We start from the raw sequence: 26082 nt of genomic DNA on the forward strand, positions 1-26082 counted from the left end.
TCTCTGGCTTCTTATTTTCCCTATTCCATTCCTTCGAAAGCTAATCAAAAAATGCAGTCCAATAAAAAAAGTACCATCTCATTTTCTTTTCTATGCTTTGTTCCCTTTCTATTTATTACCTTTAAAAGTGGACTAACACAGCTAACATATCACTGCTCCTGAACCAGAACGAATCAAAACGCTTTGCTACAGTCGCCCAAAGGTTTATGCAGAAAACAAACCACCTCTTCTCTCTCCTCTTCTTTCTGTTTCTGCACCTTTACGTGATTCAGATTCAAGAAACTTTAATGGCAAACTAATTTCTTTGTGTCACCATAATATTACTACTTGGATAATTCTGCAAACATTTTAAAAAATTTCTGCATTGATTATTAGTAGTGTTTTTGCAGAGAATTTTCCCCATCTCGAGGCCTGAAATTCCCTCCTTCCTTTTCACTAGTCAGGCTTCAGCCTCCTCCCACCCTCCCCATGGTATACTTACCTTGCTCTGCCCCCTCCCATCATCCCTATGGCACACTGTCACCTTCTTCTGCCCCCACCCTCCCTCTGCACATTCACTTGCTCTTCTGCTCCCTTCCATGGTACACTCACCTTGCTCTGTCACACCCCCCCCCCCCACACTCTTCTCAAGGCATACTCAATATCAAGTGCTTTTTCCCCCTCCTCCACAAAGATCACATGGTAGGAGGAGGAGGAGAAAGTAGTAGTGAACCACTGCTTATTCGGTCACTTCTTCCTCCTCTACCAGCTTAGATTGACTGTTTTAGGTGTACCACGCGGCTGTAGGTGTCAAGACTGTGATTGTGTTCCATGCCTGCATTTACCTTGCCCCTGGGTGGCCGGGTCCCGTAGTTGCTGTGGACTGTTTTTTTCCCTGTTTTCTCTGACATCTTCCAGGTTCCATTCCAGTCCTGATGTTCCAGCACTCCAGACTTGCCCTGAGGTTTCTGCTGCCAAGCCTCATCTGTGACATCATCTGTAATTGCCTTTATTAAGCACCTGGGAACTTTCAGGCTTTGCCTTTGCAACAGAGGTCTTCAGATGAGCTTTTGTCTCTGAATGCTTGTTGCAGTTCTAGCTCTGCTAGTCGTTGTCTAGTTTGTCTTTAGCTTCTGTTCCTTACTGTTGTACCTGCTCTGTGTGTCTTTAGCTTCTGTTCCTTACTGCTGTGTGTCTTTAGCTTCTGTTCCTTACTGCTGTATCTGCCTTGTCTGTTCTTTAGCTTCTGTTCCTTGCTGTCTTTAGCTTTAGTTCCCTCCCTGCTCATGCATCCCGTTTGTCCTTTGCTTCCGCCCTACCCTGCTTGTGTCTGCCTTGCTTGAAAGTCCTGAATCCAGTCCAGCCAAGCCAAGTCCGTTCCAGTCCAGCCAAGCCAAGTCCATTCCAGCATTTGGTTCCAGCCCAGCCAAGCCAAGTCTGTTCCAGCATTTGGTTCCAGTCCAGCCAAGCCAAGTCCATTCCAGCATCTGGTTCCAGTTTGGTCCAGCCAAGTCCGTTCCAGCATCTGGTTCCAGTCCGGTCCAGCCAAGTCTGTTCCAGCATTTGATTCCAGTCCGGTCCAGCCAAGTCTGTTCCAGCATTTGGTTCCAGTCCAGCAACGCTAAGTTTGTTCCAGTGTTTGGTTCCAGCCTGGCCAAGCCAAGTCCGTTCCAGCTTTTGGTTCCAGTCTGGCTAAGCCAAGGCTGTTCTCACAGTTTGGGTGGTTTTCCTGCTGTTGCCAGTCTCTGGCAGCAGCTCAAGGGCTCACTATTCCGGATCACCCTCAGTGGCGTGACAGAAGGGAGATGCCCTGCGGTTCATCTAAACAGTAAGGTGTAAGCCAGCAGAGGAGGAGGAGAAGGAAGTGACTTGATATGCAGTGGTTCACTTCCTCTTCCTCTTCCTCCTGCCATATGATCTTTGTGGGGGAGAGGGAAAAAGGCCTAGGACAGACCTGATGGCAGCTCTTTGGAAGACTTTTTTGTACATCCTGTGGGGGTGGGGAATTCTGTGTTACATAATTATTCAGAATTCCCCCAGGAGTATATAGTATATAAAGGGACCAAGTCACTGAGGTCTCATTCCCTCAGTTTCTTCATCTATACTAAAAGAGACCTTGATGAAAGAGGCCTAAGTAGTTAAACAGAGGACAAAAATTGAATAAAATTAAAATTACGAAGTACAGAAAGGAAAACCAGGAAAGCACAGTTCCAGAAATACCAATAAATTCTAGTCTAGATAATAAATCTTCTAGATAATAAAATATACATAATCAAATATTTATCATTTTGGGTACCAAAGGCCTGAATAAAAGCAAAATTTCAAAGCACACCTTGACAGGCTGCCTCCACATATTACATCCTATGAACTCCAAAAAGCAGCTCTTTTTAGCATGATGCAAGTACTGCTATGAGAATTAGCAGTACATTTGAGAGACTGAGATCATACTCCACAAACCCTGGCCGAGGAGCGAGGCTCATTACTACAATGGGATGCACAAAATTAACCCATTTGGAGACACTGCCTCAGGAAATGGCGAGGTCATTTAGTCCCAACCCTCTCAATTCTTTGACAGATTAACTCCACAGAAGTAGTTTGTCTACTAGAAGTCTAAGGTATCCTGGTTTTACCCACTTCTTGAGAGTCACTGGACACAATCCAAGCCAGAACTCATCCACTACCATGGCTGCATCTGCACAACATATCAATTTGGATTATGTTGGAACTTGTTGAGGAAAGATGGGTATATCATCTGGCCTCACACATACCCCCGGACTCAATATAGCGTGCCTAGCGTTTCGTGCTGAAATCCAAGTATCCTACAACACGTATAACCTAGTTGGCTTAACAAGCCAACCAGCATTGTTAACAACACTTAACAAGCAATAATGAGCACTAATTGGCAATAATTAGAAGTTACAAGCACAAGTCCCTAAGGGGGTCTTTTACAAAGGCATGCTAAACGCTAGCGATACCCATATATTCCTGTGGGCATCTCTAGCATTTAGCGCACGTGTATTTAATGCACGCACTAAAAACGCTAGCGTGCCTTTGTAAAAGGAACCCTAAGTGTATTCTGTAATACAGTGCTGCTAACTTTTAATGTGCGCAGGAAAAAAAAGGGGCATTGCTATGGGTGTTCCGTGAACATTCCAAAATTTACGCACGTTATTATAGAATATGGCCCTCTGCGCTTAAGTCTACCACGTTTTTGTTGGTGTAAATAGATGCATGTACTTTTAGGTGCTAGGATATCGACTAAGCGTATTTTATATACCGTGCCTAAATCGCTTAGGGCAGAAATGTTTTCCATGTGGATTTTTTTAAAGCGCCATATATAAAATCTGGCCCATAAGTTCTTCAGTCACTGAAGGGGTCATGAGAGGATGCTGCATGGAATACTGAAATTTATGAGTTTAGAACTAAGGGGCTGTATTGTACCTGGGTCATCCATCATTAAGAGGAGCCCAGGATGGACTACTACTACATTGGACTTCAACTTGCTCTGCACTAAATTGAGAGGCGTCTTTTTGAGGATTTTGTAGTTCCTGCACCAGTGCCAGGACTTATTTCTCAGCTGGAAAACCATCAATATTCTGGCTGTAACTAGGAGCTCTACACACAGTATTTTTCTGCAAGGTCATGATAGGTTATTGACCTGGAACCTTTGTGAATTTGATACTGAGGGGAAGCTGGGGTCACCAATGACCTTGACCCTGGTATTATTTTTTTTAAATACCACTACCACTGGATTCTACCTCAAAAATAAAAGAGTAACTTCCACAACTCAGTGAATAAGAGAACCCTATGGTGCAATTTTGTAGATTCATTTTCATCCATACATGTGAAAATGGCCTGTTAAAAAAATTCTCACCAATGTAAAAGTATGCGTGTTGACCTTATTGTGCATACTTTGCTGGTAAACCTGAATGGGGACGGAGTTTGGGTAGAGCATGGGCACAGACCACAAGTATGCCCACAATAATTTACATGCATATTTGAAATAACCCAGGCATGAACATTTACACCTGTTTTCAAGCTAGTGTAAATGTCCATACCTGCAATGTAGGACGCCCTAGATTAACCATTAAGCAAAACAAGCACATGCTTAGGGCACCAAGTGTATCATGCCCTCAGCTTTATGGCTGGTGTAAGTGCTCACACCTAAATTATATGTACTTATTTTAGCTGTACGCTAGTATTCTATAAAAGAAATTAGGCACCTTTATAGAAAATGCACTAGCTAGGTGCCCTGTTCCACAAAAGTCCTCTATTTGCTTAAGTCTGTCTACTTGTATCCTCTTTCCTGCATAGAGGACTTCGTAGTTTGCACAGCTGCAACATAAACAGATGTGTAGAGGTGGATCTTTCAGCCACCCTGAGTTTATTCTATCAATTATTCATCAGTGGAACAATTATTAGGGAATGTCAAGAGATCATCAGATGGCATCTCATCTCACTCTTCCTTTTCCATATTAACTTTTTTGCATCTTTCCTCCTTGCAAGTGTCCTTCTCTCTTTGATCATCTGTGGCCAGTCCCTCCACCCTCTTACTCCCTTTCACTTAGGGGGTCTTTTACTAAGACGCGCTCACGTTTTTAGCACGTGCTAAAAATAGGCATGCGCTAAACGTTAGAGATGCCAATCTAGTCCTATGGACGTCTCTAACATTTAGCGTGTGCCTATTTTTAGCGCGTGCTAAAAATGTGAGCGCGCCTTACATAAGTACATAAGTAATGCCATACTGGGAAAAGACCAAAGGTCCATCGAGCCCAGCATCCTGTCCCCGACAGCGGCCAATCCAGGTCAAGGGCACCTGGCAAGCTACCCAAACGTACAAACATTTATACAAGTTATTCCCGAAATTGTGGATTTTTCCCAAGTCCATTTAGTAGCGGTCTATGGACTTGTCCTTTAGGAAACTGTCCAACCCCTTTTTAAACTCTGCCAAGCTAACCGCCTTCACTACGTTCTCCAGCAACGAATTCCAGAGTTTAATTATGCGTTGGGTGAAGAAAACTTTTCTGCTATTTGTTTTAAATTTACTACACTGTAGTTTCATCGCATGCCCCCTAGTCCTAGTATTTTTGGAAAGCGTGAACAGACGCTTCACATCCACCTGTTTCACTCCACTCATTATTTTATATACCTCTATCATGTCTCCCCTCAGCCTTCTCTTCTCCAAGCTGAAAAGCCCTAGCCTCCTTAGTCTTTCTTCATAGGGAAGTCGTCCCATCCCCGCTATCATTTTAGTCGCCCTTCGCTGCACTTTTTCCAGTTCTACTATATCTTTCTTGAGATGCGGCGACCAGAATTGACTCCTTTATTTTTAATTATTCTGTCATGCTTCCTCAGATTGTTTTTGCTCACTTCCTTCTTCATTACTTGAGAAAAAGTTTATTGACCATAAAAGTCAAAAATTAGAACACTAACAAATAAGACATTTGTCCAGTACTTCTTTAGACATAGAGCTACACTGAGTAAATGACACTCAAAATTAGGCATTCAATGCTATTCTATCATGGTTACTCATCTTTGAATGCCCATTATAGAATACCATTGAGTGTCGATTTTGGCATCCAAATTTGGGTGCCAGGACGTATATCTGCTGAAACCAGGTGAAATTCCCAGCATTCAGTTTGGGTACATACCTCTGGTACTCTATAACCCTGTATGCAAGTTTTAGAAGTGCCCCTGACCAACCTGTGCACCTCCCATGGCCACACCCCTTTTGGGGTTGCACGCTATGGGATTTGGGCACACATCGTTATAGAACAGCGCATAGCAAGATGTGTGCAAATTCAAATTGGTGGCAATCAGAACCAATTAGCACCTAACTGGTGGCACTAATAGGCTGATGATCAAAACTCTGGTGCTATTCTGAATAGCACCATAAAAATACCGCTGGAACAGCGCAGAAGAACAATGCCCTAATGCTCAGCGCTAATGAGATGCAAATATAGGTGCGCTCATAGCTTTGAGCTTTAGGGAGTTTGGTGGGAGGATTGTGCATGGCACATGCGCAGAAGATTTAGAGGTAAGCTCAGTTCCTGTGTGGATGAGCCTGTTAAAACCTGAATGTGAAGCACACATTGGCGTCTGTTTTCTGCAGCCTAAATATGTTTTTCAGATTTTTTTTCTGGATGCTTATATTTAAAAGCAAGTAACAGACACCAATGTGTGCTTTGGGTTTTTTTTTTTTTTTTTAAAGCATGGCCGCTTTAAAATTTAGAATCAAGAGAAGAACATCAATGAGTGCTTCATGTTCAGGTCTGTTGTTTCTCACGACCAGCACACAAGGGCTTGCACAGGCTTCCTTCTGTTTCCAAAAGCAATCAAAACTGGTACATTTTGCAGCAAGAATCATGGGAAATCCTGCTTGGACCTGGTGTTATTTTTTTTGCAGTGCTAAGGCATCTTTGTTTCAGGCACTCTTTTCAAATTATTGAGGAGGAATACAAAAGAACCTCATTTAAATGCTATCTGCGCCAAGGCCTGGTGCGCTTGTTTGCTGCGCTAGACCCCTCTGATCATTCCGTACCAGTAAATTCAGGTGCTAGTATGGCGCTAATGGCCTCTAGCACCCATGTTTACTTTTGATCATCGGCACCCTAGTTGGGTGCACATCTTGGATCAGGACCCAAATATTGGCGCCATATATAGAATCCAAGGGATAGTGCTCTATCACACAAGAATGACTTCTATGGCAGACTAGAAAACCACATACATCAGGGACTGTTATATATAACCTGACTGAAGAAAAAAGGCCACACTGTAGCCCAGACATGCCAAATTTTGATAGAGGTGCACTTCCAGAGTGGAGGATAATTATACGGACCAATGGAAAACACAGGATGGGCCACTGGGGCTTTAAACTTCACCAGTTTTTCCCCATTTGGCAGTAGCAGTTAGGGAGCTTGGATTTAGTATAATTGTCTAATGACTCTAATGGACAGTTGTTCTAATGACAGTTGATCTAAGGATACAATTTGTCTAAAGTCCAATTCGTCCAAAGAGCCAATTCATCTAAAAATTAATTTGTCTAATGGACAATTGGTCTAAAAAATAAATAATCAAAGATAAATATGTGAAGTCGTACATTTGTCATTTTGCAGATCACGTTGTCAAAGTCAATATGGCATAGAAGGCAGGAAAAATGCATGTTGGAATTTATAAAGTGATAGCTGAATTGCAGGAAAACAGCAGAAAGATGTTAAAAGGTCAGACAGAATGCATAATATGAGGAGAGCAATGAATGAAAGAACCAGAAAAATGATGAAAGAAGCTATGAAGATTGTATTATGTCTGTTTTTGCACAGCAAGCCTCCTTCAATATTCTGGATTTTCTACATGGTATTGCCCACAATCTGCTCTTTTAGAACATTGACAAACTTTCATGCTTTTTTAATTTTCTCATATTAAGTTTATAAAATTAACTTTTCATAAAGTTTGTGTGCTAATCTTTAATTTCTATATTTTGCTGTAGGTTTGTTTTTTGTTTTAAATAAAATTACACTGATTTTTGCATCAATATCCCGTCTCCTCTTTTGTTTAGACAAACAGCCATTAGACCAAATTGTCTTTTAAACCAATTGACCCATTTGCCATTGTGTATTTTAGACCAATTGTCAGGGACCAGGGAGCTTCAGGACAGGTTAGAAACTTGTTTATTTGGCTCACAGAATCAAAAGTTTTATTCCCCCCCCCCCCCCCCCCCCCCCCCACATACAAACCACCCACAGCAAAATTAGGCTAGTGGGTGCTAGAAGTTACATCAGACTGCCTGGCACTAGTCAAGCTCTTTCCTTGACCATGCTCAGTTCTCCTCACCACTCTCCCCAAATCATGCGTCTACTGCAGGATTCTCAACCCAGCCAATCAGGTTTTCAGGATACCTACAATGAATATTCATGAGACAGACTGCATACAATGGAGACACTACATGCAAATTTCTCTCATGCATATTCACTAAGGATATCTTGTAAACCAGACTGGCTGGGTGTGTCCCGAGAACTGGGTTGAGAACCCCTGTTCTACAGAAATCAGCTCAGCAAGTTTAGTACCTTGGGTGCCATGCCGCTACTTTATCTGGATCCACAGGCAAGGAGAAAGCTGAAAAAGAGAAAACACTGATCAATTTTCAGCTTTGATAGTAATGTGATTTATGCTATAGAAAACTTTACATATATGTGAACAATGGTGCGGTGCATTTTAAAAATTCTGTGTATGTTTTGCAGGCTTATAGTTCCTAGCCTTATGGACTTGAGCATAGATTTATGCATCTTGGGTGCATTTTTGTGCATGTAGGTTATAGAATAGTAGCAGTTATGTGCATAAATTGCCTAATTAGTCAGGAAATTGGCAGTCATAACCAATCAATGGCAATTATTGGAGTTAATTGGCACCAATTTGCAATTAAGTGCATAACCGCACTTGAGTCCTATTCTAAAATGTTAGCACCTAAATTCTATAGTGCATAACTGCAAGAGGGGCACCAACCACTTATGAATATGGTCAACTACGTGCATAACTGCTGCATTTAGGTGCACACATTTATGTCTACCATAGAGCTAGTGTAAGTGCTCACAGCTAAACTTACACGTAGAATTGGAGACTTAATTTCCTGCTTAATTGCCTTTATAGAATTTGCACTTCACGCACACACTTAGGCATCTAACTTCAGGTGACCTGTACCATTAACCCCAGAGAATTTATACGATTTGCTGAAGATCCTACAGTGACAGTGGTGAATGTTATTTAGGTTGGACTGGAACCAGCCAGGTCCTGGGCCAGAAGCTCTGCCCATCAGCCAAAAGGTCTTCCAACTAGCCAAGCCACTGATGCTCTTTCCTTAGTTGATATTATTTCTTTTCAGGATTAGAAAGGACTTATTCTAGAGGATGGCCAGTAGGGATATGCAAACATTTAGGCCTGGATTCTATATATGGCGACTAAAGTTGCACATTCTAATTTGGCAGTACGGCCAAACTGCATGCGCAACTTGATTAACAAACCAATCTGTGCCGATAATTTGTTAATAACAAGCAATTATCAGTTTGAATTAGTTTGAATTAGAATTTACACATACAACTTTCTAAATGTATTTTGTAAAGTTGTATGCATAAATTCTAATGCGTGAATCTCAAAAGGGGCATGGCATGGCCATGGGAGGGGCACGGGTGGGTGGTGGGAGTTCCTAAATATAACACGCACTGATATAGAACATGCCTGATCCATGCCTAAGTTGGGTGCAGACATTTTACACAAGGTTTTAGTTGCCGTAAATGGTCAGGCCTAAATTTTAGTCTCAGGGATGGGCGCTATGCATATTCTATAAACCGTCCTTTGAGGTTTACAGAATAGCACTAAATGTGTGTGTGGGGGGGGGGGGGGGGCACCATATATAGAATCTGGCCCTTTTAACGTGCATTTTTTAAAAATGCACCTTAATAATTCTAGGGTCTGCCACATTAATTTACAAATTAATGTATATACAATCAATCTGTGTGTATAAAAAAAATTCTAATGCACACTGAAAACGTTTATCAAGCCAAACATATGAAACAAACCAAAAAATTACTAAGAAATTGAGAAACAAAGTTGTAAAAATTGCCCTAAAATGAACCAAATACTTTTCCTTTGTACATCCCTAATGGTCAGCTGTCTTGAATCTGGAAACAGGGACTCACATTTTGGTTAAAAATGTATTTTTTTTGTTTGCTACACCAAGCAAGAAAATATTCCAGGTGCTAGTGAGGGTGGCATGGCCAATTCCAGTGTGCTGAGGGCTAGAAATGTTCTGCTGAAAAACTAAGCACATTAAAACCTGTAATCATAGAAACAGAGAACATCACAGGAGATAAATGCCATATGGCCTGTCCTGTCTGCCTAATCCCTTCCTCTCCCAGAGATCTTTTTTGCTTGTTCCATGCCTTATGAATTCAGACACTGTCCTTGTCTCCCTTCAGTGAGAGATTTTCCATGCATCCACTCTCCTTCTCTGAAAATAAATATTTCCTAAGATTATTCCTGTGTCTACCCCCTTTCACCTTCAACTTATGCCCCTTTCTGCAGAACCTCATTTCCAATGAAAGGAGGCCTACCTACTCTCCATTTTTACCTTGGAGGTATTTATATATATCCATTATCTCTCTCTCTCACACCTTCCCTCAAAGGTAATGATGTTTAGATCTTTAAATTTGTCCCTATGACGTAGTCTGTTGACTATTTTCGTATCTGCTTTCTGAGCTGACTCCATCTTGTTTATATCCTTTTGAAAGTCTGGTCTCCAGAGCTGAACACTATTCAAACTAAGTTCTCACCAGAGACCTATACAGATGAACGGTCACTTTTTACTCTACTGCTGTTCCTTTCCTTATGCCCTCAAGCATCTTTCTGTCTTTTGCTATCCCCTTATCTAGTTGGTTGCATTTTTATGCAATTGGATAAAGGGGAGTTTAAGTAGAAGGAATGTTTGTTGTGAAGAAACAGTGTGTTTTAAACATGTAAAATGTATTAGGTATTTTCCTGTTTTAATTATGTTCTGAAGTGTATTTCTCCTACTTGGCCAGCAGGTGATATTTCTTTGCTGTAAAGCTGTTACAGAGAACTGATGGGCCAATGATCAGAAGCAAACACAGGCACTAGAGGCTATTAGCGCCATACTAGCGCCTGCGTTTGCTACCGCCCCATGATCAGAGCCCCTGAGTGTGTGAAACAATGCGCTCGCAGGCTCTGAATGCAGCTAGCATGCAAATACATGCAAAACAGGGCTCTTAACACAAGTAGCATGCAAATGCATGCTAAACATATTCCTCCCCATTGATCAGATTGGAGCTGACATTAGGGTTTGCAGACCATTGGGGAGGAATGGAGAACCCTGTCCAGCATGCATTTGCATGGTAGCAGGCCCCCTATTCCCCCCCCCCCAATACAGCACCCCTCCCCCCGCAGGAGCAGGAACCCTGACCCAGAGACACGGGGGCTCGAGGTCCAGCGGACCTCCAATCCCCCCGACCCCCCTGACGCAAGATCTCCAGCCCCCTAACCCCCCTTAGCATCCCCCCCAAAAAGCCCTGGTGGACCAGTGGGCCACAAATCAAGCCCCCCCAAACTGGTGGTCTAGCGGCCCCCTTTCCCACCCCCCCTTGTACCTTTGTTGGAGGAGGTAGGTAGTACACTTCCTCCTCTTCCAGCAGCACTGCCTCAAAAATGGCAGCACCCAGCCCAGTGCATCCTGGGATGTGCTGGGCGGGGCTTCACACACTTTAAGGGAGAAACCACTGGGAGATTAAGGAGGGGTCAAGCCTTCATCTCTCCAGTGACCAATCATGGCACCTTTCTGTACCCTGGATGTGATTTATCTAGACCTGTTTCTGCCCGTTCCATTATCGCTGAAAGAAATCCTAATTTTAGTCTGCCCAAAACACACAGCCACTGCTGACCTGAATATTCAATGCTGGTACCTGGACTGGGCCAGAATATCCACGTCATTTGTTGCCTATGGTGATCAGTGCTGTAGACTAACCGGACTATCTCCCCCCAATATTTAAACACCACAGTTGGCACCGACTTCAAATGCTGACTCTGATGTTTAAATTTGTTCCTGGATATTCAGACCATCATCAAATAATGTTGCTGAAAATTAGTGGCTGACTCTGTAAACCCCAAAGCCTAGCACAAGACAGAAAAAGAAAGAGGAGAGGGGAACTGAAAAAGAAAGAAGGGGAATAAAAAGCGATAAGCAGAAAGATAAAAATGAGCCACATAGTTTAGTAACAGTGTTCAAAATGAGTGAATCCCTGCCCCGTCCCCTTCCTCAGCTAAAACTACCTTTTATGGAATCTGATTTTCAATTTACACATTGGTGGAAAATTCAGCTGTGGCAAAGTTCCCAAAGCACAGAGATCAGTCCAAAAGCTATCATTTTACTACAAGAAATGAGCCAGCTGTAAAATAAGACAGGATTGTGAATCGTGAACCATCCAGTAAAGCACACACGGAAAGGAAAGTTGAACAAGGTCTGCAGAAGGGCCCAGGCAACAGCCTTAGCTTGCATTAGCAGATGTGGTTCCTGCTGGGCAGGTCAGCAGGGGCTGGGAATATTGCAGTGACCCTCCATTTTCTCAGAAAACCCAACAAGATGGTGGCAGTAGTACAGGGGCAATCCTTTCCTGTTCTGCTCTCTCTTTCTCTACTCACAACAGTACAGTCTGTGGGCCATTCTGCTACGAGAGTTCCCTTATTCTGCACAGAGCATTTAGCCTTTTCTGCAGATTATCAAAGATATGAACAGTTCTTAGAGATAAGTGCTGTAGATAAAAGATATATGGGGGAGGGGGGAGAGAAAAAGGAACATGAAAGAAGTATACTGGTTCTCAGAAGAAAGATGTACTGATTCCTGCTGACAACCAAAAACTGCACTGCCATGCTGTTACCATCCATCCTGAGATTAGGGATTCAAAACCCTGCTCTCATCAATCTTGTACCTCTGGTTCCGGCCAATAACTCACTCCTCTTTATCCATCAACTCACATACCTTCATTTCGGATTATATAGCATACCCCTCATTTAATCAAGAATTTATACAGTTGACTACAGTAGAATTAATTATTTTCTTATTGATGAAGAGTCAGATGTAATGTACTGGTTTGGGACCTTGCCAGGTACCTGGATTGGCCACTGTTGGAAACAGGATGCTAGGCTTGATGGATCTTCGGTCTGTTCTGGTACGGCAATACTTATGTACTTAGATACACAATTCAGACTAAGCCTTTTCTAGACCAAGCTACACTATATATAACGTTATTCAGATTGAAGCACTGACAGAACTGAATGAGGTACAGCCTGCCTGTGCATTACCATAATTCTACTACCCCAGCTGCATAGCTGGGAACTTTCACTAGAGTATATCTTTCTGGTTAGCAGAGTTTCAAGGGAAGTGGAGCAACAAAACCAGAAGTGTAATTATCTAGTTATCTAGTTTCAACACAGGCCCATCTAGCAGCAGTGCACCCTTAGTCAGAGATGCCAAGCTACCCAGTTCCAGAATGAAGATTTTAGGACAGTCCTGGATTTATGACCACCCCATAATGGAGCATTATGTGATTTGCAGCACTAATTTCAATGGACAAAATCAGGCACCACTGCTTTGGGATATAAGTTCAAACGAAGAGTAGCCAAAAAAATCTCCAGACTGGAACTGGGTAACTTGGCATCTCTGCTTGGTGTAGCTGGCGAGGATCCCCAAAGCTCTGCCAACTGAAGACATCTCAACCTACCACAATGTCCTTCAGACAATTTCAACAGTAATGTTCATGACTCAGAAGCACTGCCGTCAACCTCTAGGGTTGTCGGAGGGGAATTATGGCAAGCTGCAGGTGTCTTGGGGCTTACAGATCCCCGCCAGCTAAGATGTTTCAATCTTAAGTTTGGTTGGGGGGGGGGGAAGGGGGTATAGGTGTGTGGCTGACAGGAAATGTGTCATGCTCATCCAATTTGCTATTTGACTATGGTGCTATGGAACAAATCAAGCTATATGGACATAGGGGACAAACAGGAACAATTGTTGAGATTTACTGCCAGCTATGTCAACACAGTGAATAAGTTAAAAGTGAAAATATACACTGCTCCCCGAAGAAGGAAAGTAACAGCAGAAGAGAAAGGATTCAACAATTCCTGTCCCCTCCCCCACCACTCCTGACCATGAGTGTTTCACAAGGCTTTTGCTGCATGTTCAGTCTCCTGAAATAATGAGCCACAGGGTGGGAGGGGGAGCCATATGTCTCAGGCCACGGACACTGTGCACTGTGCAGTCTGATTTAGGAAACATGGCGTACTTAGGGTGGGTGCAATAGGCACCCCAGGCAAAACTCAGCCTTGCGCCCCTTCAGTTCACTTTCAGGCTTCATTGCATGCCCCCTAGTCCTTATATTTTTACAAAGAGTAAACAAGTGATTCACATCTACCTGTTCCACTTCACTCAGTGTTTTATAGACCTCTATCTATCATATCTCCCCTCAGCTGTCTTCTCCAAGCTGAAGAGCCCTAAGCCTCTTCAGCCAGATTTCTTGGTACCAATGAAATAGAAAAAATGTGGGAGGGGCCATTCCGAGCACAGGACCCAAAAGGCAGGCAGAGCTCCGGTCTCAATGCATGGTTGAGATGACGGTGTAGGGATGAGGGATTTAAATTTATTAGAACTGGGAAACATTCTGGGAAAGGGAAAGTCTATTCCAAAAAGGATGGGCTTCACCTTAAACAGGATGGAACCAGGCTGCTGACAATAACATTTAAAGAGGAGATAGAGCAGCTTTTAAACTAAAATGGGGGGGGGGGGGGGGGAACAAACAGTCGCCCAGGAGCACATGGTTCATTGTGGAGTATCTCTGAAGGATACTATTGAAACAGGACAATTAGGGAATCCTAAGAGAGAGATTTCAACCATGGTGGAAGAAAGCCTGGAGTGTTTAAGGGAAGAGCAGAATAAAGGATACACATTATTGCCGTCAACTTCTAAGCAGCTTGTAGATGCAAAGAAAAAAAAGACACAATTTGAAGTGTCTATATACAAATGCTACAAGCCTAAAAAAGAAGATTGGAGAGTTAGAGTATATAGCACTAAATGAAGAGGTAAATAGAACAGGCATCTAGGAGGCCCAGTGGAAGGAGGACAATCAATGGGATATTGTGTTAACAGGGTACAAATTATATCACAATGATAGAGTGGATCAGATTGGAGGGGGCTGGGTTGCACTATATGTTAAAGAGGAAACCGAGTCAAACAAAATAAACAAACAAACAAACAATCTACATAAAACAAATAGCAGTGTGGAATCCTTATAGATAGAAATTCCATGTGCAAAGAGAAGGAATATGCTGGTAGGGCTGTACTACCATCTGCCAGGGCAGAACGAACAGACAATTGAAGAAATGTTTAGAGAAATTAGGAAAGCTGGCAAAATTGGGCAACAGTATAATAATGGGTGATTTCATTTACCACAATATTGGCTGGATAAATATTACATCAGGAAGTGCTAGGGGAGGTAAAATTCCTAGATATATAAATGACTGCTTCTTGGAGCAACTGGTCCAGGAACCAAAAAAGAGGAGGAGGAGCTATTTTAGATCTAGTTCTTAGTGGAATACAGGGCATAGTATGAGGTAACTGTGTTGGGTCTACTGGGAAACAGTGAATATCTGGAATGAAGTCACAAAGGAAATCTACTGTAACAGCATTTAATTTTCGGATGAGGAAACTGGTTAAAAAGATGCTAAAAGGATCAGCTGCAAAGGTTAGGGCTTTAAATCAGGAAAGGAATTTGTTTAAAAAAGAACCATCTTGGAAGCTGAGGCCAGATGCATTCCACGTATTACAAAGATGGAAAGAAGAGCAAACAACAGCCAGCATGGTTAAAAGGCGAAGTGAAAGAGGCTATTACAGCCAAAGGACCCGAATGAAGAAAATAGGAGGCAACATAAGAACTGACAAGTTATATGCAAAACACTGATAAGAAGGCTAAGAGAGAATATAAAGAAAAACTTGTAACTCTGAGTTTTTGTCTCTGCATCAACTTTTTCAAGTACATCAGAAGCAGAAAGCCTGTGAGGCAATCTGTGGAATTGTTAGATCATGAAGGACCAAAAGGGGGATTCAGGGCCCTTGTCACAACATGCTTAGCCACCCGCCTGGGGCTACCCCACAGCCAATTAGAGGGTCTATCCCCAGAACAGCTCAGGTCCGCCTGTACTCTACACTAGCACCTTCCTCCCACTGACTGGATCACAACTGCCTCTGGGCGGGTCTCCCACTCTCAAATTATCCCAGTGATTTCTAAGTTACTGGAAGCCACATTCCCAGTGGTCCCACAATTCCCAGAAAGCACTCACAGACCCAACACACAAACCACCAGGATTCTTATTAGTCCAGACAAATAGTGTCAAACTAATAGTGTTTATTGTCACAGAACTTAAACAGTGAAACAAAAAAAAAGTGCAATCAGCAAACAATAATAGGTAACTGAAATATGGATCAATCATAACACTAACTTAATATTTGTATACTAAATAATTAGTACCTGGGAAAATCAGGACATATAACTGTTCACTGAACCTCAGCAAAGAGATCTGTCTGTCTTTTCACACTGGCTAAGACTGGGGCAAAAGCCAGTACATTCCAACTGAAATTGAGCTCCTGGGAAAATCAGAGCCCAGAACAACAATTTTGAAAGTATACTGCATACTGCCATTCCAAAAGGCTTAAACAAAGAAAACTGCCCTGGTTCTACAGCAGCTTCAAAACAAGCATGCACCACCTGCTGGCTTGAAACATCATTCTGTCACAGGTCCCTTTTACAAAGTGGCAGTAAGCCCAATGTAGGCTTACTGTTCACTATAAAGGAAATACCGCCAGGCTACCGCAGCAGCCCACCGGTAGTTTCCCACCTCCAGCGCGTCATCATATCCGGTGCTACAAAATATATTTATTTTTGTAGCACAGGTCATGCTGCGCACTGCCCGGTTACCATCAGGTTAGTATGGGACCCTTAGTGCCACCTCAGTGGGTGACGGTAAGGGCTCCCCCTGAAATGGCCATGTGGCAAGTGCTTCACTTGCTGCACAGCCATTTCCTGAAAAAAAAAAAAAAGAAAGACTACCTTTTACCCACTACGGTAAAAGGAGGCCTTGGCGTGAACAAGGCCATAGAGGAGAGGCTGAATGAATTCTTTGCTTCGGTCTTTACGGAAGAAGATGTATGAGATCTACCTGTCCCAGAAATGGTTTTCAAGGCCAATTATGCAGAGACACTGAAAGAAATCTCAGTGAACCCGGAAGCCGTATTGAGCAAAATCGACAAATTAAAGAGTAGCAAATCACCTGGACCAGATGCTGTTAGCGATCTGTAACCTGTTATTAAAATTGTCCATAGTACCTGAAGATTGGAGGGTGGCCAATATAATGCTGATTTCTAAAAAGGGTTCCAGAGGTGATTTTGGAAGTTATAGACCAGTAAGCTCAACATCAGTGCTAGGCAAAATAGTGAAAATGATTATAAAGAATAAAATTACAGAACACATAAACATGGTTTAATGGGGCATGGGACAGAGTCAGTATGGATTAAGCCAAGGAAGTCTTGCCCTCATCAGTTTGCTTCATTTCTTTGAAGGCATGAACAAACATGTCGATAAAGGTGAGCCAGTTGATGTAGTGTATCTGATTTACAGAAAGCCTTTGATAAAGTCCCTTATGAGAGACTCCTGAGAAAATTCAAGTGTCATGGGATACGAGGCAATGTTCTGTTGTGTATTAAGACCCGATTATTGGACAGAAAAGAGAAAGTAGGGTTAAATGACCATTTTTTCAGTGGAGTGTGAATAGTAGAATGCAGCATGGATCAGTACTGGGACTGTTGCTATTTAATGTTTATAAATGACTGGAAATAGGAACAAGCGAGATGATTAAATTTGCAGAGAACACGAACCTATTCAAAGCTGTTAAATGCATGTGGACTGTGAAAACTTGCAGGGAGGCATTAAGGAATTGGAAGACTGGGCATCCAAATGGCAGATGAAATTTAGTGTGGACAAATGCAAAGTGATAAACACTGGGAAGAATAATCTGAATCATAGATACCTGATGCTAGGGTCCACCTTGGGAGTCAGCACCCAAGAAAAAGATCTAGGTCTCATTGCTGACAATGTGCTGAAATCTTCTGCCCAGTGTGCGGTGATGGCAGTCAAAAAGAGCAACCATGATGCTAGGAATTATTAGGAAAGGGATGAGAAATAAGACCAAGAATATTATAATGCTTGTGTATCGCTCCATGGTGAGACTGTGTTCAATTCTGGTCACCATATCTCAAAAAAGATATAGTGGAAATTAGAAAAGGTTCAAAGAAGAGCAACTGAAATGATAAAGGAGGATGGAACTTCTCCCATATGAGGAAAGGCTAAAGTGGTTAGGGCTCTTCAGCTTGTAAAAGATGACTGAGGGGAGATATGATTGAGGTCTACAAACTCCTGAGTGGTATAGAACACGTAGAAATTAATCTTTTTTTTCTTTTTACTCTTTCTAAAAGTACAAAAACTAGGGGGACCCTCAAGGAAATACTTTTAAAACAAATAGGAGGAAATATTTTTTCACTCAAAGAATAGTTAAGCTCTGGAACTCATTGCCAAAGGATGTGGTAACAGCAGTTAGCATATCTGGATTTAAAAAAAGGTTTGGATAAGTTCCTGGAGGAAAGTCCATAATTTGCTATTCAGAAAGACATGGAGACTGGTAGCATTGAATGTTGCTACTATTTGGGTTTCTACCAGGTACTTGTGACCTGTATTTGTCACTGTTGGAAGCAAGATACTGGGCTAGATGCACCATTGGTCTAACCCAGTTTGGCTATTCTTATGTTTTGTTTTTCTATAACCCACCAGGACAAAAGTTAATTCAGACTATGCTAGAGTAGTAGTGCAAAATAAATTAAAAATCTGTGGTAAAACTGCAATAAGGAAGGTGGAAGTACCAGGGATTTGTGAAAGGATACGTTTATAACAGATACAACTCAACTGCCTCAGGAGTCCAAGGACATCACTCTGGGCCATCCAAAATGCATTCCTACAACTGAATGCCACTTTCAGGCTCTGCTGCTCACATACAGAGGTTGTTCTCACTTATTCAGGACAAGATTACAGCAGATAAAATGCTGGTGGACCAGTGGAAGGGATGAGTAAAAGGGAACCTGGATCTGCCTTCTTGGTTCTCCAATGCCACTGAACACAGCAGAGGCTGCAGAGCATCCTTTTGGTTGGAGGAGCCAAACAAGCCAATTGCCAGCGTTACTCCCACTCCTCTAGTTGCTGGTATTCTTCTGAACAAAATATTGACTGTGCCAGGGCCCCAGTGGGCTACCCCATTCTCACTTAGTGGCCCCTTTTACAAAAACGCATTAAGTTGTTAATGCATGGTTAAGCCTGAAAACTGGTTATTGCATCACCATGACCAAGACTGAGCTTCTCATCTTTCCCCCTAAGCCAACTTCTCCTCCTCCCCCATTCTCTATTTCTGTAGATAACACTCTCATCCTTCCTGTCTCATCAGCTCGTAACCTTGGGGTCATCTTCGACTCCTCCCTCTCCTTCTCTGCACATATTCAGCAGACTGCTAAGACCTGTCGTTTCTTTCTCTACTAGCCGCTGAGCCCGTTAAAACGGGCTGGTATTGGGGTTTCTGGAGGTCGCCGCTGCCCCCCCCCCGCGTGGTCGTCACCGCTCCCCCCCATGAGGTCGCCACTACCGTTCCCCCCCACCCCCGGAGTCGCCGGCGCCGCCAACAGCCCTCCACCAGGCCCAGGCCCTCTCTCCGCTACTGAACTTACCTCCATTCGCCAGAACGCAGCAGGGCAGATCAGCTGAGCTGCCGTCGGCCTTCCTTCTCTGCCTGTGTCCTGCCCTCGTGTGACGTAACGTCAGCGAGGGGTGGGGCACAGGCAGGAAGTAAGGCGGAAAGGCAGCTCAGCTGATGTGTGTGCTGCGTTCCAGCGAATGGATGAAAGTCAGTAGCGGAGAGAGGGCCTGGGCCGGTGGAGGACTGGTGGCGGCGACCTCGGGCGGGGGGGAGCGGTAGCGACCTCGGTGGCTTTGCACAGTTTCCCTCTCTGTCCCGCCCCCGTCATGACCGCGGGGGCGGGACAGAGAGGGAAGTCTCTACTGCGCATGTTGCGAGTGAGTCGGTCACTCACCGTTTATATGTTTGATAATATCACCAAAATTCGCCTTCCTTTCTGAGCACACTATCAGAACCCTCCTCCACACTCTTATCATCTCTCGCTTAGAAGACTATTGCAACTTCATTCTCACAGGTCTCCCACTTAGCCATCTCTCTCTTCAATCTGTTCAAAATACTGCTGCACGACTAATATTCCACCAGGGTCGTTTTTTTCATATTAGCCCTCTCCTCAAGTCACTTCACTGGCTTCCTATCCATTTCCGCATACAGTTCAAACTCATCTTATTGACCTATAAGTGCATTCACTCTGCAGCTCCTCAGTACCTCTCCACTCTCATCTCTCCCTACATTCCTCCCCGGGAACTCCATTCACTGGGTAAATCTCTCTTATCTGCACCCTTCTCCTCCAAGGCTAACGCCAGACTCCGTTCCTTTTATCTTGCTGCACCATATGCCTGGAATAGACTTCCTGAGCCGGTACGTCAAGCTCCATCTCTGGCCGTCTTCAAATCTAAGCTAAAAGCCCACCTTTTTGATGCTGCTTTTAACTCCTAACCCTTATTCACTTGTTCAGAACCCTTATCATCCTCACTTTAATATTCCCTTATCTCTTGTTTGTCCTGTTTGTCTGTCCTAATTAGATTGTAAGCTCTGTCGAGCAGGGACTGTCTCTTCATGTTCAAGTGTACAGCGCTGCATACGTCTAGTAGCGCTTTAGAAATGATAAGTAGTAGTAGTAGAATTTGTGGTAGTTTATTAACTCCTGGAAACCGGCTACCATGCTACTGTGTTAAGGGGTTTTGTGGCAGCTTGCCCTTTTCTGTGCACTAAACCAAATGCTGTATTACTGAAGTTTTCTGTCAGGAGGTGTGGCATGTGCCAAGATTGGGAATGGAGGCATTAGCCAGCTAATGTGTTACACTTACCGTGTGCTAACTGGCTAACGCAGAGTTAATGCAGGACCACTTACCGCCTCCTAAATAGGAGGCAGTAAGTGCTTCCATGTTACTGTGACCAGGTAACCACACACTAAGGTACCAACATTAGAAAAAGCTGGTTCTGCCCCCACTGGGTGCTGCATACAATTTATGGCTGTTCCTCTATTAGGCCATGGTAACTACATAAAAAGGGTCCCTTAGTCAGCCATTACACCTGGCCTTTAATTTCATAGAAAAGCTAATGTCTGGTAACTGTAAACGGAACTTGAAGTTAGAGATGTTCTAAGATGCATTTCTTTCACACATAAAAAGTCCCAGTAGATTTGCTTTCAGTCAGACTTTGCTCATATGATGGGAAGGGGAAGGGAAATGGGACTTTCTGTGTTTTTTTTTTTGCAACTACATTCAAAGTGGTTTACATATTATATTCAGGTACTTATTTTGTACCAGGGGCAATGGAGGGTTAAGTGACTTGCCTAGAGTCACAAGGAGCTGCAGTGGGAATCGAACTCAGTTCCCCAGGATCAAAACCCACTGCACTAACCACTAGGCTACTCCTCCACTCCACATACACAGACACATACATAAGATCAGACATAAAGGATTCCCCCCCCCCAGTGTTATCTTTAAGCAGTGGCGTAGCAAGGGCGGCTGCCACCCGGGGCAGTTCGCCATTGTGCACACCCCCCCCCCCCCCCACCGGGTGCAGCACGACACCTCCCCTCCCTCGAGTGCATTCTTACCTCTTGGGAGATGGGAACAGCCGTGAAGCTGTCGGTTCCGCTGGTTCCCTGCTCCCTCTGCCCCAGAACAGGAAGTAACCTGTTCCAGGGCAGAGGGAGCTGGGAACCAGCGGAGCCGACACCCCCGCAGCGGCGTGCACCCGGGGCGGACCGCCCCCACCTTGCTACACCACTGTCTTTAAGGGCCCTGTTTACTAAGCAGCGCTAAGGGCTTGCTAGTGTTTTTACCACATGCTAAACGCTGTCACCCATAGAAACTTATGGACAACTAGCATTTAGCACGTACTAATTTAGCAAATGCTAATAACACTAGTGCACCTTAGTAAACAGGGCACTCAATGTATGTCACAAGTTTTTGCCTGCACCAGTTCTAAGTCCCTGGGGAAATGTGTGCTATTTCAGAACTGCACAGCATGATTTTGGGTAACTATCCTGCTTATTTTCAAAGGAGATGGCCGGCCATCTTCCGACAGAAATCGGGAGATGGCTGGCCATCTCCTAAACCCGGCCAAATCGGTATAATCGAAAGCCGATTTTGGCCGGCTCCAACTGCTTTCCATCGCAGGGCCGGCCAAAGTTAAAGGGGGCGTTTCAGCAGGGTATGGAAGGTGGGACGGGGGCGTGGTTACGAGATGGCTAGCTTCGGCCGATAATGGAAAAAAGAAGGCCGGCTCTGATGAGCACTTGGCCGGCTTCACTTGGTCCATTTATTTTTAGGACCAAGCCTCAAAAAAGTGCCCCAACTGACCAGATGACCACCGGAGGGAATCGGGGATCACCTCCCCTTACTCCCCCAGTGGTCACCAACCCCCTCCCACCCAAAAAAAAAATCATTTTTTTGCCAGCCTCTATGCCAGCCTCAAATGTCATACCCAGCTCCATGACAGCAGTATGCAGGTCCCTGGAGCAGTTTTTGGTGGGCGCAGTGCAGTGCACTTCAGCCAGGCGGACCCAGGCCCATCCCCCCTACCTGTTACACTTGTGGTGGTAAATGGGAGCCCTCCAACCCCCCTAAAACCCACTGTACCTACATGCAGGTGCCCCCCTTCATCCCTAAGTTCTATGGTAGTGGTGTACAGTTGTGGGGAGTGGGTTTTGGGGGGGATTTGGGGGGGTTCAGCACACAAGGTAAGGGATGTATGCACCTAGGAGCAATTTTTGAAGTCCACTGCAGTGCCCCCTAGGGTGCCCGGTTGGTGTCCTGGCATGTGAGGGGAACCAGTGCACTACAAATGCTGGCTCCTCCCACGACCAAATGGCTTGGATTTGGCCGGGTTTGAGATGGCCGCCATTAGTTTCCATTATCACTGAAAACCAATGCAGGCCATCTCTAAAGCTGGCCCACATGTTGAGATTTGGCCGGCTCCGACCGTATTATCGAAACGAAAGATGGCCGGCCATCTTGTTTCAATAATACGGTCGGGTGCCACTTTACGGGGCCGGCCATTCGATTATGCCCCTCCATGTTGCTTGTTTCCTTACCCACAGTTTTCAAATTCATAATTACTTTGTTTAAATTATTTTTAGCACAAGCATTAGATTGAATAATAAACAAAATCAATGAAGACGAGCAGTCATTTCCCTCTTGGGATGGTCTTTAGTGAAAGGAAGTGGGTTTGTTGTTAAGGGAAATGGTTTCTAAACTTTTTAAAATAAATATTCAGATTTTTGGCAGTGCCAAGGGGAGGTGGTGATTTTTACCCCTAGTCCGTAAACAGCGTACAGGCTGTATTCTTTGGGCTGGGTTCAGTAAATGACGCTGAAAAAAAAATCAGCATTCAGCACTGTTCTAGAAAGGGCACCTAGCCAGGATTCCTGTCAGCTGAAATCTGGTGAAAGTCCTGGTGCGCAAGTTGGATGCAGGTCCCTGAAATTCTATAACCCTGGAGGCATCTTTTGAAAATGCCCCTGACCCTGCCCATGCCCGCCCCCTTCTGGATTGTGTGCTATGGGATTTGGCATCTAGGCTTATAGCGCACATCCAGATGCTGAGGACAACCCCTAATTGGTACCAATTAACATAATTTAATTGTTATCCAATTACTGTTAATAGATCATGCCCAGATTTGGGTGCTGATATTTGGGTACCCTTTATAGAATCTGGGTGTTTCGATAAAGCCAAGTTCTGTTTTATTTGATTCTAAAAACAATAGATATTTTGAAACATTCTGAAATCCAGCATCATGAAACAGTTTCTTCTGTTGGCTCAAAGAATTAGTAAATAAATGTAAACTTGAGCCCCCGCTATTAGGGTATGTAAAACTGATCTGTAGGCGACCTGGACCTGGATGTTCTCTCTCCTCGCGAGTGCTCTACCTTCTCCCCCAGATAATTGCCGATTGTGGTCCTTGGGACTCAAGGGCAGCAGAGCGTTCTCCCAAACCGGCACCCTGCAGGCCCAGCAGGAACGCCCGCTGCAGCACTCATCCCTGGAGTCAGCCTGCCCCAGGCCAGCTCTCAGCAAGGCTGAACAGACATTTTTCCCTTCTCAGTTTTAATGGATTCCTTTCTCTATTTAACTGAGCTGCTAATTTGCTACATTGTTTCAACCAAAGAACCGCAGCTTTATTTATGTAAACGAAAACCAACAGTTTGTGTGACCTTTTTTTTACTAAAAGATTAGCTTTGCTTTTGAACTGCATGAACAAAAGGAGGCCAATGCGAACGAAACAACCACTATTGTTAAAAGGTCTCATAACTTATATAGAGGTCTCGTGAACTACTACTACTACTTGACATTGCTAAAGCGCTACTAGGGTTACGCAGCGCTGTACAATTTAACATAGACGGCCAGTCCCTGCTCAAAGGAGCTTACAATCTAAAGGGATCCGACAGTCAATTTTCTTTTCAGCTTCCCCCATTCAGATCCTGCCAACATGACTGTCTCGGAGAACAGATGGTCGTTTCTCGGATGAAGCATGGAAGATGCACGATGAACAGGAGGGGCTATTTTTAAACCAAGATCCCTGCCAGGGACAATCAGCCGTGTGCCCAGTATTCAGCGCAAATGTCAAAAGTCCTGATCCCCCCCCCCCCCCCAAAAAAAAAGAAACTAAAACCCACAAAAAGGAAATAGCAGAGATTCGGTAGAGAGATCACGCTTTTGAAAATATTTGCATTGTAAAATGGAGACATAAAACGATGCGCCCCCACCCTAATCCTACACTGATAGTTTAGTCGACTTGCCTGTTCAGTTGCAACCGAAATAGGCGCTCAAACGAGAAAAACGCTGAAGTATGAGTGGCACATTCTCCGCTATGTGTCTCTGGCTTCCTGCCCTCCAACATGGAGTATGCCACATTTCTAGATATGTGACGATTGACCGTGGCAGCAGACAGAAAAACTGTAAATGATACTCAACCTGAACCTCAAAAAGCAGATTATATCCACTCTGCAAGAAATCAGGCAAAAACTCATCTTAAAAGAGTCCATTTATGAAATCTTAGAAGCTCATATATAAGAAATAATATTCAAAAAACTAGGTTCTTCCCGGCCACCTTTTCAAACCATTACAAAAAGGGGTGAGTACTGGGGGCTGCATTTTTGCCGGTGATGTTAAAGACAAAGAGACACACCCTGCTCTTAGAAGGGGGAAGAGTTAAAAGGAGCCCCATTTCCTCTAAGATCTAAGGCAGGATGTACCAATATGAAAAAAAAAAGTCATAAATATTCGCTTCCCCACCCCGACTGCAGAAGAGAATCTCCCTTTGGGTTAAAAAATCCCATTGGCAAGACCTAGTGACTGCAGTACTAAGCACGGGCCTGATTTAAAAGGGGTTCACTCCCCCCTCCTCATACATTCTGTGTCTATGAAAAAGGAGCGTAATAAATGCAGCCCGTGCTCTGCTTTTGTCAAAAGGAAGTTCAGATTTACTTACAAAAGCAATCTAGTCGAGCTGAGCTTTCTGATGAAGCGGTTTCTCCTTCTGGCACCGCTGCTGCAAAGAGACAGGGGGGAGGGCTGAGCTCCAAACGGTGCAGCTGTTCCCCTTCTCCCAGGAGGTGATGTCACATGCCGCAGCCTTTTACCCTATTGCAGGCTCGGGCCGGTCTCTTCTGTCGTCAGCCGAACTCTCATTCATTTCCACAGTAACAAGTAACCCCGTTAGGGACAGCAGGGTGGGGACAAAGTGGCTGGGAGGGGACACTGCCTCCACTGAAGCAGACTGTCATGGAAAGTGACTGTTGCAGCAGCCAGACCTCACGGTGGGAGGGGGCCAGAGCCCGAGGATGGGGACACATTTTGAGTGCCGCCTCCCCCAACACCACTCCTCGCCTCCTTGCCCCCCCCACCACCTCGCCTCACCTCACAAGCAAATACCTTTGCTGGCGGGGGTCCCCCAACCCCCGCCAGCCAAAGCCTTCTTCAGCACCGGTCTCCGGCGCAGCCGCGTTTGCTGCCTGCCCCCTGCTCTTCTTTCTTCTTGCGCCTCCGGTGCACGCTAATGCTCAGCGGTCTCCGGCGCAGCTGCATTCGCTGCCTGCCCTCTGCTCTTCTTTCTTCTTGCTCTTCCTGTGCACGCTGACGCTCAGCGGTCTCTGGCGCAGCTGCGTTCACTGCCTACCCTCTGCTCTTCTTTCTTCTTGCTCCTCCTGTGCACGCTGACGCTCAGCGGTCTCTGGCGCAGCTGCGTTCGCTGCCTGCCCTCTGCTCTTCTTTCTTCTTGCTCCTCCTTTGCACGCTGACGCTCACACCGGCACTG

The 26082-nt window shown here is 44.4% G+C and overlaps 1 protein-coding gene across 3 annotated transcripts in view; it reads right to left on the bottom strand.

The window, feature by feature from the left end:
* The window catches only part of ANXA6 (annexin A6), an 82333-nt gene extending 56969 nt beyond the window's left edge, over window positions 1–25364 (bottom strand). For 2 of the 3 annotated variants that reach the window (XM_030213601.1, XM_030213599.1), the window contains exons 1-2: window positions 25258–25364; window positions 8043–8091 (exon numbers count right to left, since the gene is read on the bottom strand). In XM_030213601.1, coding sequence (XP_030069461.1) covers window positions 8043–8054 — 12 coding nt within the window. In that variant the 5' untranslated portion in view covers window positions 8055–8091; window positions 25258–25364. The remainder of the gene's footprint in view (window positions 1–8042; window positions 8092–25257) is intronic. The other variant, XM_030213600.1, reaches the window with a different exon arrangement.
* Between the last annotated feature and the right edge of the window lie 718 nt (window positions 25365–26082).

Source organism: Microcaecilia unicolor, chromosome 8, assembly GCF_901765095.1.
Source record: "Microcaecilia unicolor chromosome 8, aMicUni1.1, whole genome shotgun sequence".
Taxonomy (NCBI): Eukaryota; Metazoa; Chordata; class Amphibia; order Gymnophiona; family Siphonopidae; genus Microcaecilia; species Microcaecilia unicolor.